This window comes from Embiotoca jacksoni, unplaced genomic scaffold (assembly GCF_022577435.1).
Source record: "Embiotoca jacksoni isolate LCO1_2020_lvr unplaced genomic scaffold, fEmbJac1.0.p SCAF_19, whole genome shotgun sequence".
In the NCBI taxonomy this organism is placed as follows: domain Eukaryota; kingdom Metazoa; phylum Chordata; class Actinopteri; family Embiotocidae; genus Embiotoca; species Embiotoca jacksoni.
In genome coordinates this window covers 5,209,178-5,223,937 of record NW_027185329.1, presented here as the reverse complement: position 1 = coordinate 5,223,937, position 14,760 = coordinate 5,209,178, and the positions used below count along the sequence as shown (strand labels likewise).

Sequence of the window (14,760 nt, the reverse complement as noted above, 5' to 3'; positions counted from 1 at the left end):
TTAAAATGTATACTTTTTTTGTAATGAACACTTAATTGAGAGCTTAAACACAGAAATAAGACAGGCTTAAATCAATTCACTTAAACAGGGACCTATTGTAACTAAAAAAAAAAAAACTAAGGAAGTAAAATAAAATTTAGCAAGCTGTCTATTAATAGGACTGGATTACTAAATTGACCTTTAAGTTACAGATAGTAAGCTGGTAAAAGGGTCCCATGTAAACATGCATTGATCAAGCTTATTTAGTAGAGTATGTCACTCATACGCAGCCAACTGTGTCATAGTCGATGTCCATTCTTCATTAGACAGTGGGCGTCCCGTCCTCCATTTAGCTGTATTAAAAGCCATAATAATCCATCTCTTTTCAAAGGAGGATAAATCAGAGCTGTGGAGTTTAGTGGTTGACCCCAAAATAGGCAGATTTACAGAGATTTTTTCGAACTGCTGGACAGGGGCAATCTCTGCAGAACGGAGGCACCGTTTCCTTTTGCATCTCAGTCAAGAATCTACTGGTATTAAATTCCATCTAGAGAGTTGATTTGTCCAACGCCGTCTATGTCATATTTTCATTTAAGAAACCTATTATCCATTTTCTTGTACATTGTATTAAAACCAGTATTTTTTATTCTTTTATACACCCACTTACAGTCTCAATGTCACACATAGTTATCTGGGGACAGAGACCGGAAAAGACCTGACAGTCACGCACGTGACGCAAGTCATGGACATGTTGACACGTTAGCACACTTTAGAGTGTTTATCTGAAAAGAACTTTCCAACGACAAATATTAAGAAAGGCAAATTCAAACAGAGCGCACAACATCCAACAAAGTATCCAGCCATATCGATCCTTGGTGTGTTACGTTGAGTTTTAACCCTCAGTGTTTGTCTAGCCTTTGACCTCACAAGTTATCTTCGATGCTGCCTGCGGTGGCTTCCCGTTGTTGCTAGGCAAAGTAGAAACAAAATGTACATTTAAATCCGAGAAGAATACATCTGTTTCACCTAAACAGACAAAAACAGCGATTGTTTCTTTGTTTTAAAATGTTGAATTTGTTTTGATGGTCTGTGTGTAGAAAGAAAAGGCTCATGGTCAGAACGGAGGAACTCGAGCATCATGGGACGGCGTTCCCTGGAGAGGACCACCAGTGGAGATGAATCATGCAGTCTGACAGGTTTCAGACCTGCGACACTTACCATCACCAACTTCTTTAAACAGGTGTGTGCATCTCCATCTGCACATAAGTATTAAATATACACATGTGGTGTTGAAGCACCTCCTGCAATGAGAGATATATCAATAAATCCTCCATCTTTCATTTGAGTGTTTTTAACTTTCTCTGTAATTTTCTTTTTTTGTTTTTTTAGGAGGGAGACAGACTTAGTGATGAGGACTTGTATAAGTTCCTAGCTGATATGAGAAGGCCTTCTTCAGTGCTGAGGAGACTCAGACCCATCACGGGTACAAAGACTCTTCTTCTTTGATGATCATGATTAGAAATTTGAAGAAGTGAATCAATTTTTTTTTTATTTTTTTTTTTTATTCAAATTAATATCTCCTCTTCCCTCCACAGCCCAGTTGAAGTTGGACATTTCTCCAGCCCCAGAGAACCCCCACTATTGCTTGACCCCCGACCTCCTGCAGGTTAAACCCTACCCAGACAGCAGGGTGCGCCCCACCAGGGAAATCCTGGAGTTCCCTGCCCGTGACGTCTATGTACCAAACACCACATACAGGTACAGGAAAACAAGTTAGCTTTCAACAGATTGCAGGAATCCTGAGGGTTTTCTACTGCCTAGTCATGCTACAATCATTAAGTCCTTGCCTCGTTGGCTTACGTTTCTATTAACATCTATATTAACATTATGTTTCAGTGTTGCCTTTCTTTCTTTGCTGCTTATTTGAAAGTGAGTTTTTTTTTTATGGATGGTTTGCCAAGCAAGTGAAGACCTTAATCAAAATCAGTGCTTTGTACAGTGATGACTGACTCCGATGCTCGTTAATGTTAATCTCATCTCTGCCACTGTGACCACACAATTATTCCACCTGAACAGCGGCTATTTTTGTCAAGGCCACGTCGAGATAGATGTTAGCAGACAAAGCAGCCATCAGGACTCTGTGCCAAAGGCCTTATTCGTCTGCAAATAACCAGGTGCCTTCCCATTGTAGATTAACTAATGACAGACAGCCGGCAGAACTGGGTTTAATGAATGTGTTTGTTGTTTTGAATGGTTGTCTGGGATCACTGGCTTTTTCTCACCTAATGATTTCACCATCTTTCTTAAGTTTATTTCTTGGCTTTTGTGTTGCCTTTTTAAAAAGCAATACCTTGAAGATTTCATTTGGTTCAAAACAAAGTAGAAAAAAAATATAGTTTTTTGGACAGATTGATTTATTGTGTCTTCATAAATATGATTTGTTACTGCACATAGCTTCTTTTCAGGGTGACGTGTTAGTATGAGGCACATTTACAGTACAGTTAGTTATGCTGTAATAACGGACAAAAGTCAATATGACTCAATAACATAGGAAATACACAGAAATGATGTTTTTCTAACAATACCAGCATAAATCGTATAATAGCATGAACATGGTTAAATACTTTACAGAATAAAAAAAAACCAGAACAGACAAAGATAAAAACTCCCATCAGTGCGCTGCCAAATATTTGTATCTCCATATACAACAATGTACAATCTTTTGTACTGAATCAGACTGCTGACATTGTACCTACTTTGTAGATGTGTGGATGAAGCAGTGTAAAATACCCTAAAAAAAAAATTACAAGGCCTACAATGAAAAAAAATTACCAGCACGGCCACTTTTTTAAGCTGTTGAAGATGCAGTGTTTCTTAAAAATTTGGACTTATAGAATTTGCATGCTTTATGTAATAACCTGTTTGTGTTTGTGCTTGGGAACGTGCATTAATATTTTGCCTTGCAAAGATAAAGTATACTTTAAAATAGTTTAACGAACATATCGAATGCATTTAAGTTCACCTAAAGGACGGTTAAGCAATCTCAGTTTTAGGATTGTTATCTCTTCATGCTTTTCTATCCCGCTGTAACACTGTGACATTTTGCAGAATGAGGTTGCTGATGTGGATCAATATGTCTGTTTGATGAGTGATTGTGGCTGTTGCATAATGTCAGTTCTCTACTGTCCTTGCTGGATCAGACCCAATAGGTTAACAACCTGTGTCATTGTTGCATCATTGCGACAGTTCAGCATTTCCCAGCCTCTGACAAAATGGTGTTGGGAAGCAGTCCGCTCGACATTGCAGATAATGTGGTGTCACAGACATATGTAAAACCTGTGTTACTTCACTCTACCCTTTGTATTGAACTTTTTGGTTGAACGTTAGATATCACTGCGTGTGAAAAATGCCAGTAGTATTGTATGCGGTGTGATCTGCGGCGTTCAGTTGGAGCTGTAAGTGGTTGGATCTCGTTGTACGCTGATTTTAGTCATCTTGAGGGAGTACGAGGACCCTGTGCCGGGCCTCCAGTGAATGCCCTTCCTCCTCACAGAGCGTCCCTTTGCTCTCAACCACAAATATCTCCCATTGAGGTTGGTTTCACCGCAGGAATTCAGCCACCACCCACCTGCCAAAGAGTCAGGACAGGAAAGTCAGATCGACACAAAGTAGTATTAACGGAATCATCTTGTCCTGGGAATGTTTTATACGACAACTGTTTTAAAATAACAAAAACGTCTGCAAATGCGGCTCATTATTTTGTTTGTTGCCATGCCGTGGATACAGTTCACCATGCTGCGCCGGCGCTGGGTCAGCTTGTAAAACTCCTACCTGTGTAATTGCGAGCGCAGTTGGAGTTTCGGTGGTTGTCATTATTTCTGTCTTTTGTGGAGAATCTCATGCCGGTGCTGTTGGCCATGGCATCGGGCAGGTCACCGGAGAAGTGGCTGACGTGAAGGGTGTAATCATTGGAGGGACCATCCAGAGAGAAGCGGTATTCAGCCCAGTGCGTTTCCTCCTTCCAGTCCTCCAGATCAACACGCAGGATGTGAACTCCCTGCTGTGTGAGGCTGTGGATCTTCTTTAGGCCCAGCCAGAAGTCTTCTGCATGAGACGTCAATCACGTTTGATCTTTTTTGGACATTTCACCCTTAAGAGAATCTATTTTGAACGCTGCATGTCTGTTAGCAGGGAATTTCAACATGGTTTTTGTCTGATGCATTTTTAAATTCATTATTTTATCAATTTCTTTTTTATCTCTAAATATGAGGTTTTTAGTCACTCATATTTAATCAGAAAATGACAAGAACTTTACAACTTAATTCATTGCTGCAAGAGCCATTACTTTTAGATATAGCATGACTGCTCCTATAAAAGCCTGCATGAGTGTATCAAATGCTGAAGGGAAAGCGGCTTTAACTGGCTGTGTGCTCAGACAATACAGGAAGCCAATTTGTCAGTTCAGGGCTCATATGTGACAAATTCTATTTCCTTTGACCCCGACTGTAGGAAGTACTTGGAAATTCCCCTTCTTCCTACAAACGTATTTGCAGTTTAAGGCTGTAGTAACTGTGAATAGTACTGTGTTTCTATTGTACAACCAGTTGGTCAGTTGACAGTAAAACTATTATGATAGTTCGAGGCATTTTTGAAGTAAAACTGTCAAGCAGTCCCCCATTTTCCCGTCTCAGATGTGACGGTTTTTAGCTTTGCTTTATTGTGAGTCAGAATTAACAGAATAACTTTGGGTTTTGGCCTTTCGAGCAAACAAAACTCGCTGCCCTAATCAATCAATTTAAATGTTTGCACTTACTTTTAGTGTTTTTTCAGAACATTGCACAACAATATTTCTTAATAATAATGAGCCATTTTGACAAAGAGCTTATTTATTTTGAACTTATTATAAGTAAAAAAAGAAAATAACAATTCTTATTACTGTACAGTCAACTTCAAATTGTATTTTTTTTGGATGAATTCAAAAAAGTGCATTTGTTTAATACAAAGTTAAAAATATAAAGCGTACTCACTTTCCATATCTCCAAATCCTTTTTCATACTTTTCCCATGTCTGGTCAAAATCATCCGAACCATCAACCCTGCGTTGGATGACAGTTGAACCCCCATCTATTGAAGAAATTAGAAATACATTTCAAGTTAACCACACAAAAGTTTTGGTCAGGAAAGTCAAGAAGCCTCCTTCTCAAAAATAATGTGAATAGGATATCCTATTGGATTCTGTCTCCCTTTATGGATTACCTGTCCCCATCGAGCATGATAACCTTTTGTTTTTTGCTCTTTGCCCCTTCATTAGAGACATGCTGGTGCCTTATCTTTTAAATGTCAGTCCTTCTGAATACAAATGCAGTATTTTTGATGCTCTCGCTGAGAACTCAGATTGAAGTCTCACCCACCTGAACTCATTTCGCAGTAAACGTTGAATGGCTCAGATCCGTTTGGTTTGATAACATAGATTCCACTGTTCACCTCTCCTTTGTTAAACAAGTCACTGCAGTCCACAGCGAAGTCTGAAACACAATAAAGAAAATCATAAGGGATGCATCCAAATTGCGCTGCTTTCGTTGAAAGAATTTTAATACTTACTGCAGCTTTTTGAATACTGATGACATGTTTTGAATAATTACCATTTGTGTTCAGCCCAGTTGAATTTCCTGTCAGATATTCAAACATATCAGGAGCTGCCTGGTCTGAATCCATTGGCTTGTCAACCGTATCTTGAAAACTGTCGTAGCTGAGCTGCAAGAGAACGCGAATCCTTGATGTTAAATAGCGTTGTCAGCTCAATTCCCCCCTCAACATATCCCCGAAGCTGAACTTGCATAGATAATTCAAAGTACCAAATCCTCTCACTGATGTCAGATGTTTGGCCTTTGAATGCAAAAAAGCAGTGAATTCTTGTACGACTACCTTTTCCTCCAGGTTTTTAATCTTCATCTTCTGGTGGTTGAGCTGATCATGCTGCTCCTTCACTGCTGTCAGAAGATTGGTGATGGTTTTATCTTGAGCTTCAATCACTTCCTGAAAAATACCGTGACAAAAACATTATTTATTCATCATACCTTTTTATATAATTTACAGCCCTGTCAAGAGCTTTTTTGAATCAGTTAAAGTGAACTCATTTTTAACTGTTTCTTTGGTATTGTTTATCTTTAGTTTATGGAATTGTTACTTTTATCACTAACATGATAGAAGCAGAGTATTACTCGTGCCCAACGATAAACATACTAAATATTTTGTAGTGAGTTAAGTTTCCATCTCTTCTACAGCTTATGTGTTCTACATACTGTATTTTGACAAGTCGGATTGGAAACAATAATGCAACACGCAGTTTAGGACATATTAATGTATTTTGCAATAGTTATTGGTCCTATGAGGATCAATAGGCTTATCTGGGACCCTTTGCTCTTTCTGAAAAATGTACAGCGGTGATTAATGTGGCATGTGGGTTAACGTCATCCAAGGTAGTTGAGCTCAATAAATGCATTTCAATTGTTAAGTCAACTTGATTGGAGTAATAACTTGTGTCCATCAATAGACTTGAATGGTGAGCAGACATCTCCACTAGCTGATGTGCTTAGAGGAGTAAATCTCAAGAATTGCAGCAGAAAGTTGTAGCTTCTTTAGTAGCTTCTCACCTTGAGTGTTGTGATTTCGCTGAGCTGGTCAGTTGGGATCATGCTCTGCGACAGTCCCTGCAGCCTCTCCTCGAGGCTCCCCACCTTGCTCTGCAGCTGCGTGCGCTCCTGCAGGATGCCGTTGATCTTAGAGTTGATTTCCAGTGACAAGTTCTTGATCTCCTCATTGTTGGTCTTCAAGAAATTGGTAGTCTTCTTGAGCTCCTCCTCCTCCTCCTTAATCTCAGACGTGACCACTGAGAGCTGGTAAAAAGAGTTGTCGAAAATGTTCAGCTTCTGGAAGATGTCGTTGATTTGGGCCTTGGTCTTGTGGACAAACTCCCGTAAACTCTGGCCCAGCTGGAGGAGGCCGTTTGCTAGCAGGCGGACATCGTCCAGCATGGCAAAGCGAGACTTTGCCTCAGTTGGGCTCAGTGCTGTGGTGAAGGCCTGGGAAGGCGGGGTGGGGTACTGTTGTCTACCTGAGCTCTCCAGACAGACAGCAGCTGTGAAGCTGGCTAGCACCAGCAACAGGCACAATGGTTTCATAATGACTTTCCTTTCCAGTTCGGGATTGTGGAATATTTTCTATCGCTGCTGTTGCTTTCCTCGTCTCTGCGCGCCACTCAACACTCCCCCTCTCCCTCTGCTAGACTTCCTTGCTGTTAAAATGATGTGAGAGCAGCAGGCTGCGCTGTGTTATATACTGCCCTCTCCGTAGAGGAGGAGGGGGGGGGGGGGGGATTAGTTGATCATTAAACCCTACTATGTTTTTAGCTTTGTACCCCACCTCCTCCCAAATCCCCCTCCAGCCCTCCCTCTCCCAAACAAACAAATCACAGCAGTGAGCAAATGACATATACAGCCCCCGCCCTTCTCTACAAACCATTTAACCCCAATCCCCTCTCCATACCACACCCTACCCTGCCCTGCTCTCCATCTGTGGTGCAGCACTTTAGCTGATCAGCAGAAAGCCAACAATGGCCATCGCTGTTTTTGATGGATCGTCAGTCTGATCAATCTCAAACCTCCTAACCCTGCACACACTGTGCTCTGATTGATAATGCTGTGTGTAATTAATGCTCCTGGGTTTGATTTAGCATCCTGCTGAATCAGCCTAGAACCAGTCTCTCTCCCTCTCCTCTTCTTCTTCTTCTTCTTCTTCTTCTTCTTCTTCTTTTGTGTGGAGAGGGGAGTGGGTCTGTCATCTGTGCCAGGGTTGAGCTTCTGGGCATGAATGATGCTGGAGAGTTTGGACAGTGTGTACTCATCATCATGGTTTTATTGCTCAGTCCTGTCATTTCTTTTTCTCAGGTTTGTCATGCCTCGTGTGATATGTTTTAATGGCACCAGACCTGGAATGGGGAAAACACAGTTTACTGATTAGCTTGCAGCTTTTAAAGGATCATTTCTGTCGTTGTGGTACATTACATCAAAGCCGAGCTCTGTCGTAAAAAACAATCTTTATGGGAGAGTCTTAGTAAGTTGTTTCACCCAGACTTGCAGTGTTGGTAAATTATGCCCAACTTCAACCAGAGAGGGGGAGGAACTAATCAGTGAAATGACTTGCTGTAGTATTTAATTGGAATATAAATATTATTCTTATTTTTTTTTTACGCAATGTGGGTCTGCATTTCCAAAATAAGACACACAGTTCAGTGAATTGAAATTGGTTCTTGTCCATAACAATATATATTTTAGGGGTTTCCACCTGTTTTATTTGATCATTTCTGGCAATTTTGGTTTTTGGTATATTTGCTGGTTTGGCTAATCAAATGATTAAGTTTGCTCTTTCAGTTGTCAAAAGGAATGCATGTTTACAGATCAGCTGTTTATTCAGTTTGTATGCTTGAAGACAAGGTTCTGACATCAGAATAAAAAAACGTCATGCTGTTACACATTGCAGAAAATACTAGAATATTTGGCCCATCGCCTCTAGCTAGCTTTGCCTTTAAATTTTAGCACCTTGGCTTTAACAGTGCACCTTAAAATACCACATTGGCATCTTAATGAGCTCTCCAGTAATTAGCGGTTTTAAGGCTGGATTACCTCAGCTCTCAGTAATGAAGGAATGCTACTTTTTCCATAGGAACAGAGCAGAAAGAGAGGCTGTTATGGAAAGGAAGAATTGCCCATGAACCAAGTAAATGTAGCAGGAATTTGCTTTATCACCATAAAGCTGCCAACTATATTCACTACCCTTCATTCCAGCTCAGTGGTTAAGGCTGTGGCTTCACAGCAAGAGGTTGAATTTGATGTTTGAGCCAAAATTGGCCTGCTGGAGCTTTTTTCTTTGGTGCTGAAATGGTGTGGTTCGTACCAAAGTTCAATTTTGCTGGTGATTTTTTTTAATTTTTTTTTTTTATACTTGACAAAATACAAAACATAAAACATGCCACTGAGTTCACTTAACAGTTTAAATAATGCCAACTGCTATGTTTGTTGTAAGGAAGCAGGCTAATGAATTCTAACTTAATTTAAAGTTTTCAAATCTGTAGCTTTACTGATTCCTACGATTGCGATTATCAATTGCGGAGATGTTCTTGTTCTTCAATCATAAAATGAACGTCAGAGTCTGGGTGAATGTACAGTAATCCAGCGCTGCCAGATTATTGTCAAGTAGCATTTAAGACTACTAAACTAAACATGCAGTTCTGCAGCAATAGATTTTATGTGAAGAGGTTTTTTTGTTTGTTTAGGATACAAAATTTACAATTTACTGTCCGTGAAAGTTAGGCTGTTGGCAATACTTGTGAAGAATAAATCATATAATAAACAAGTTTGACCATAAGTAACGCTTTCATAGAACTTTTGAAAACCATGACGAAATTTAAGCATATTTCCTGTTTGTTTTTTTTTATTTTTGTCTTCACAATTAATGATATCTGAGAACAGATATCATTAAAACTCACACAGTCCTTCAGGACTATTTCAACCTGTGAAATTTTCCCCAAAAAAGGTTGACATCAGTGAATTACTTTGTGACCTGGCCTGTTGTTGAAAAAAAATGAACCTCCTCATTCAGAGTTGATAAACAATGACGCTTTCCCCCAACACAGCCTCTCGGCCCGAAATAGCGACCGCGCATAACTGCTTCCTGCAAATGTAATGGAGAGCTGCAGAGTTTGCAGTGTAAAGTTTGCTTTCACATGTGTACTGATTAACCTAAGTTGAATCTGATGAGATGAACTGACCAATCAGCGACGCTTCCATTTGTGCTTGTATGGGTGTTTCATCTTTGCGACAGTAAAGTCACTCTGAGGTCTATTTCAGTTCAACAGCCCACTTCAAAGCAGCCATTACAAACTGTTAGGACACGCTACATGGTGCTTAACAGAAGAGGGAAATAAGTACAGTTGTAATCCTCAGACAAAGATTCCCACGCCTCCTTGTCAGTTGTGGTTCCAGCTGTGGTCTCTGTGGGGCCGTCCCCCACAGGATCGACTACGTCATTGCGGTTTGTCAGCTGATCCCTGGTTACTTTACACTTACTATTCTTGGGCTTCCCACCTTTTCCCAACGGTGTAGTAACCCGTGTTTTTCACAGTGAAATACTGTTATTTCTGCTGTCAACAATTAGATACTCCCGGCTTCAGAACTCAAGCAGAATCAGAGCCACCGTACTGTTTATGCCGGGAGAAAGTTTGCTAATATGCCAGATTTATGTGATTGTTAGTCAAATGATAAACTTATTTCTGATAGTTCTGTTAAGTTTGCGCTATACCTGGTAGAGAGGTTTGATCCCGTCAAAAAAATTTTTAGTGCAAGTCTGCATCACCAACCTGGCAAAGCACGTAACTTGCGACACGGGAGCTCCCCGTGCTCCTTCGCTTCCCCATCAACGGATCCAAAAGCTCCAGATTCTCTTGGTGGCTATAAGTTTTGGGTCTATTAATTGCACAATAACTTATGTTGAATTAAGCAGTCTTTTCAAGGGGCCCTGTGGAACCTGTTTATTTAGTTTATATCCAACATAGTTATTAACAGAAGCCACATAACAACATATATGTGAGCATTTGTATTGAAATCAGCTGCATGTTGTGACTCATCTTTTTATCCCAAAGCACAACTCAAAGACATGAAGAATCACTGTGTGTAAAATTCTGTGATACATTTTACAGACTATGAATTTCATCTCTTACTACATGTAATGTTTTTTTGATGCAGTATTACATCATTACTGAGGTGTCTTGTTTTCTCTTTCCTTGTGTCGGTATTGTTTTCAGGAATCTGCTGTATGTGAACGCGCAGAGTCTTAACTTTGCCAACCGCCAAGGCTCCGCCCGCAACATCACAGTGAAAGTGCAATTTATGAATGGAGAGGATCCAAACAATGCAATGCCGGTACGCCATATCCTAATACAACACAATTCATTGTTTTTGAACTGACCTCAGGCCAGTCAGCCATACTCTAGGTATAGTTGTTAACATGTTGGTATAATGTTTGGATTTTTTTTTTTATGTCGGTCATTACATTGAAATGCAGTTGTCAGGTTGTATTATTCTGCAAATTTATGTCAAGATATGGTAACAATTCATTCTCTACAGCACAGCTTTACCATCATTTGAATCTTACTGTAATCGTATTGCTTTTTTTTATTCCTCAGGTGATATTTGGGAAGTCAAGCTGTGCAGACTTCGCTAAAGAGGCCTACACTGCTGTGGTGTACCACAACAGGTACGTGCGGTTGACTTTTTTGGTTGAAATAATCTGTATAGTGTGCTCTAGGAAACTATCAAAACACCAACTGAAGCTTTTCAAAAACTGTTATTCTATGGTGTGATGTTTAGGCTCAAATGAAGTAGGAAAAAAAAAAAATCACATTTACCAGGTATCAAAACATTTTAAACATGATAATAACATATGGTCATTCAGTCCACTAGTTCACTGCTGTTACAGGCGACTCTGAGAGCTCAGTGCGTTGCAGTGGGGGTGGTGTCCTTGGCACAAGTTTCTTCGATCTTAGAGGGGTCTCTGTTTTATCATCACTATAAGGCTTTTTTATGACTTCCATCAGTTTGTCATTTGTCACCCTGACATCACACCTTCACGACTAAAATTAATCATCCTGTGAATTATGTTCCTCTGGGATGAGGACAATCATGCAAAAGAAGTCAAAGAAGTGCCTCTGCTGTAAATAACGATCAATACATTTTTCATTTCACTCAGAAATGGCAAGATATTTCTCTCATGAAAGCCCTTCAAGGAACATCTGAAGGAATTGGAACGGGTCTTTTTTTTATAAGAGATGTTTTGTAAATCTGGAAATCTTCCATCTCTGTGTTTATATCTGCTTTTGGCTTTGATGCAACATGCCCAGCCACTAACACTTTATCTTTTCCACAGTGATTAAAGTTGCTCCTGGTGCTGTTCTTTTTTCATGATTTCTCCTTTTCTGGCCCAGAACCGAAATGTTTGTGCCCATGAGAAATGAGGGTCCTTCTGTGACCCTTTTAAGCACTTTTGGTCATTTTCTGTCCTTGAGGCAAACCTAGTGGATTTGTTGATGGGCCTGCTGTAGTTGTGGGTTGTTTGTTTCTGGGCACTGGCCTGCAGAGAAGTTTCCTCCCGTGGGACTTTGAAAGAAAATTCAACTGAAGTGAAAAATGAGGGGTTATATAATTTTTTTTCTTGTTAGATCCCTTTGCTTCCACTATGAACCCCTGCTCTGCCTTGAGACAAGCATTCCCAAGTTATAAATGGATGGAAATGGGATATGTGGAGACGTCAGTTGTATATATGTACTTGCAGGGATAGACCTGTACTAATATGCAAGTCTATAGCTAGTGTGTGAACCTGTCCAGCAAATCCATTAAACCTCTGGGCTAACCATTTTCAATGGTTTCCAGAATGAGTTATGTGAAGGTCTTCTGGGGAATTCAATTTGAGAACCCTGTAGATATTGACTGACTTGCTCCCCATTCAAATTTAATGTTCAGCAGAGTACCAGCATTGAAGAGTTGCCAACCACAGAGCAGGCACTCAGTAGTGAAAAGCAGTTGCACACTTGCTGCCTTAATGCAAATAAAGACTTAAGTATTTACCTTTTGCCCGTTAACATAAGCATTGTGAAACTTTTGGTTATATGGTGCGTTCAGACAGACCCGTAGTCATCGTGGATATAATTAGAACCAACAGACAAGTGGATTGACATCGATGCTGACATGCATGACTTAACCGGTCTACGTAGTTTGGAAACAAATCTATATTGTTTTGGCAGCCTCTCCTAATCTATCAGATTGTTAGATATAAAGCCATTCGTAACACTGTACTTGAATCGTTTTTATATCATTGCTCCTTATTGCTGCAGATCACCTGACTTTCACGATGAGGTCAAGATCAAACTGCCCGCCTCTCTGTCAGACCACCACCACATCCTCTTCACCTTCTACCACGTCAGCTGCCAGCAGAAGCAGAACACGCCGCTGGAGACCCCTGTGGGATACACGGTCGGTAAAGCCATGACCGTACTGTGGTTGTAGATAGCAGCTATTTGTGCTTTCATTCATGCTGGGATAAGTTTAAATGAAGACATGCTCATATTATTACCCACATCCTCTCCCACACAGGTGCACTCTGTGTTGAACGACATACATGCAATTTTATACAACGTGAACACTTGAAATCTTGAAGATGCCACAGTAAACGTATATTCAAAGAAAAATTGTAATGTGTCTTTTTTGTCATCTGTTCCTTCTTCTCTAGTGGATCCCCATGTTGCAGAATGGGCGTCTGCGAACAGGACACTTCTGTCTGCCTGTATCTCTGGAAAAGCCACCGCAGTCCTACTCCGTTCTCTCCCCAGACGTAAGACACAAGTTTACAAGCATGCAAGTGTTTTTGAAGCAAGAATGAATTAAGTATCCTTATTGTCCTTATTACACGCACATTTCTTTCCCTAGTTTGTGCCCTTTTTAGTAGCGCAGTCTGGATTTCTTTGGGTATTGTTGTATTTCAGGTTCCTCTTCCAGGAATGAAGTGGGTGGACAACCATCGAGGAGTGTTCAACGTGGAAGTGGTGACTGTTTCCACCATCCACACACAGGTAATAAAACAATATCCAGTAGCTTTACGGTAGTGTTTTGTGGATTTGTGATTGACTTTCATAACCTCTCATCCACCTCTGTCTGTCCATCTTTTCTGTTTATACCCTGTCTATTTCAATATAGACCCTTATATTACTAAATAACCAGGTTTTTAGAACAGCTTTATTGCAATATTTTTCACGAGTGTCACACTTTAAGCTAAGTTAAGCGAAACAACCACATCGGGTTTTCACACTTAAGTAATTCCATCCCAGCACCAGTTCATTAGTGGCTGACTCTTACCATGCCAGTAATTTACTGAGGTCTACTCCATCTCTGTGTCGGCTGTGGTGTGGAGGGCTTGACTGTGGTCCCCAGGAGCCTAACTGGGACTAATGTGCTCATAAATCACTGCTCCTGGCACAGATTAGACTCACTGGATTCTCCTGTGTTCTTGTAGTAATGTTCGTTTTGCGGTTTTTACTCAGTGAGCCAACTTGCCGGCTCAGAGATGAGTAGATCCAAGCTTACTTTTGTTTCTTGACTTTCTTCCCCTTGTGTGCCCCTCACTTTTCAATTCCTTCAACACAATGTGGATTTTTAAGCTCTGGCTTGTCTTCTTTTTGTACTCTCCATTCATATTTGTCATACTTCTCTCTTCTCTTCTGTTCTCTTACCATCTATCTATTCTGCATTGTCTTACCAAACCTTATTATGGTAATAAATTGCTCACTCTTTTTTCTCCTTTGCATCCCCATTCCTCCCACTCTCCCCCCACAGGACCAGTACCTGGATAAGTTCTTTGCCTTGGTACATGCCCTTGATGAGCACATGTTCCCAGTCAGGATAGGAGACATGCGCATCATGGAGAACAACCTGGAGGCCGAGCTCAAGTCCAGCATCGCTGCACTCAACTCTTCCCAGCTGGAGCCAGTGGTTCGATTCCTTCACCTTCTGCTCGACAAACTAGTGTTGCTTGTGGTGCGACCGCCAGTCATCGCTGGACAGATAGGTATGATAATGGCGTGCGCTGACTAAAAATGAGAAGGAACATTTTTGGAGCAGCTTGGAAGTTTTGAAACAAACTTCCAAGCTGCTCCAAAAATGCGTCAAGAATGATTATG

General features: G+C 40.5%; 2 protein-coding genes across 21 annotated transcripts in view; one reads left to right on the top strand and one right to left on the bottom strand.

Annotated features, from left to right (window-relative positions):
• The window catches only part of dock7 (dedicator of cytokinesis 7), a 47,072-nt gene that overhangs the window by 9,165 nt on the left and 23,147 nt on the right, over positions 1-14,760 (top strand). For all 20 annotated transcript variants that reach the window (XM_069153147.1, XM_069153145.1, XM_069153143.1 and 17 more), the window contains exons 12-20: positions 1,077-1,219; positions 1,369-1,462; positions 1,575-1,737; positions 10,837-10,954; positions 11,218-11,288; positions 12,922-13,060; positions 13,317-13,418; positions 13,570-13,656; positions 14,417-14,648. In XM_069153147.1, the coding sequence (XP_069009248.1) occupies positions 1,077-1,219; positions 1,369-1,462; positions 1,575-1,737; positions 10,837-10,954; positions 11,218-11,288; positions 12,922-13,060; positions 13,317-13,418; positions 13,570-13,656; positions 14,417-14,648 (1,149 nt within the window). The remainder of the gene's footprint in view (positions 1-1,076; positions 1,220-1,368; positions 1,463-1,574; positions 1,738-10,836; positions 10,955-11,217; positions 11,289-12,921; positions 13,061-13,316; positions 13,419-13,569; positions 13,657-14,416; positions 14,649-14,760) is intronic.
• On the bottom strand, positions 2,655-7,267 carry angptl3 (angiopoietin-like 3). Its single transcript, XM_069153130.1, has 7 exons — positions 6,632-7,267; positions 5,904-6,014; positions 5,621-5,732; positions 5,390-5,503; positions 5,007-5,102; positions 3,811-4,083; positions 2,655-3,607 (listed from the first exon to the last, which is right to left on the bottom strand). The coding sequence occupies exons 1-7, from the start codon at positions 7,157-7,159 to the stop codon at positions 3,423-3,425; spliced, it is 1,419 nt and encodes a 472-aa protein (XP_069009231.1). The 5' UTR covers positions 7,160-7,267; the 3' UTR covers positions 2,655-3,422.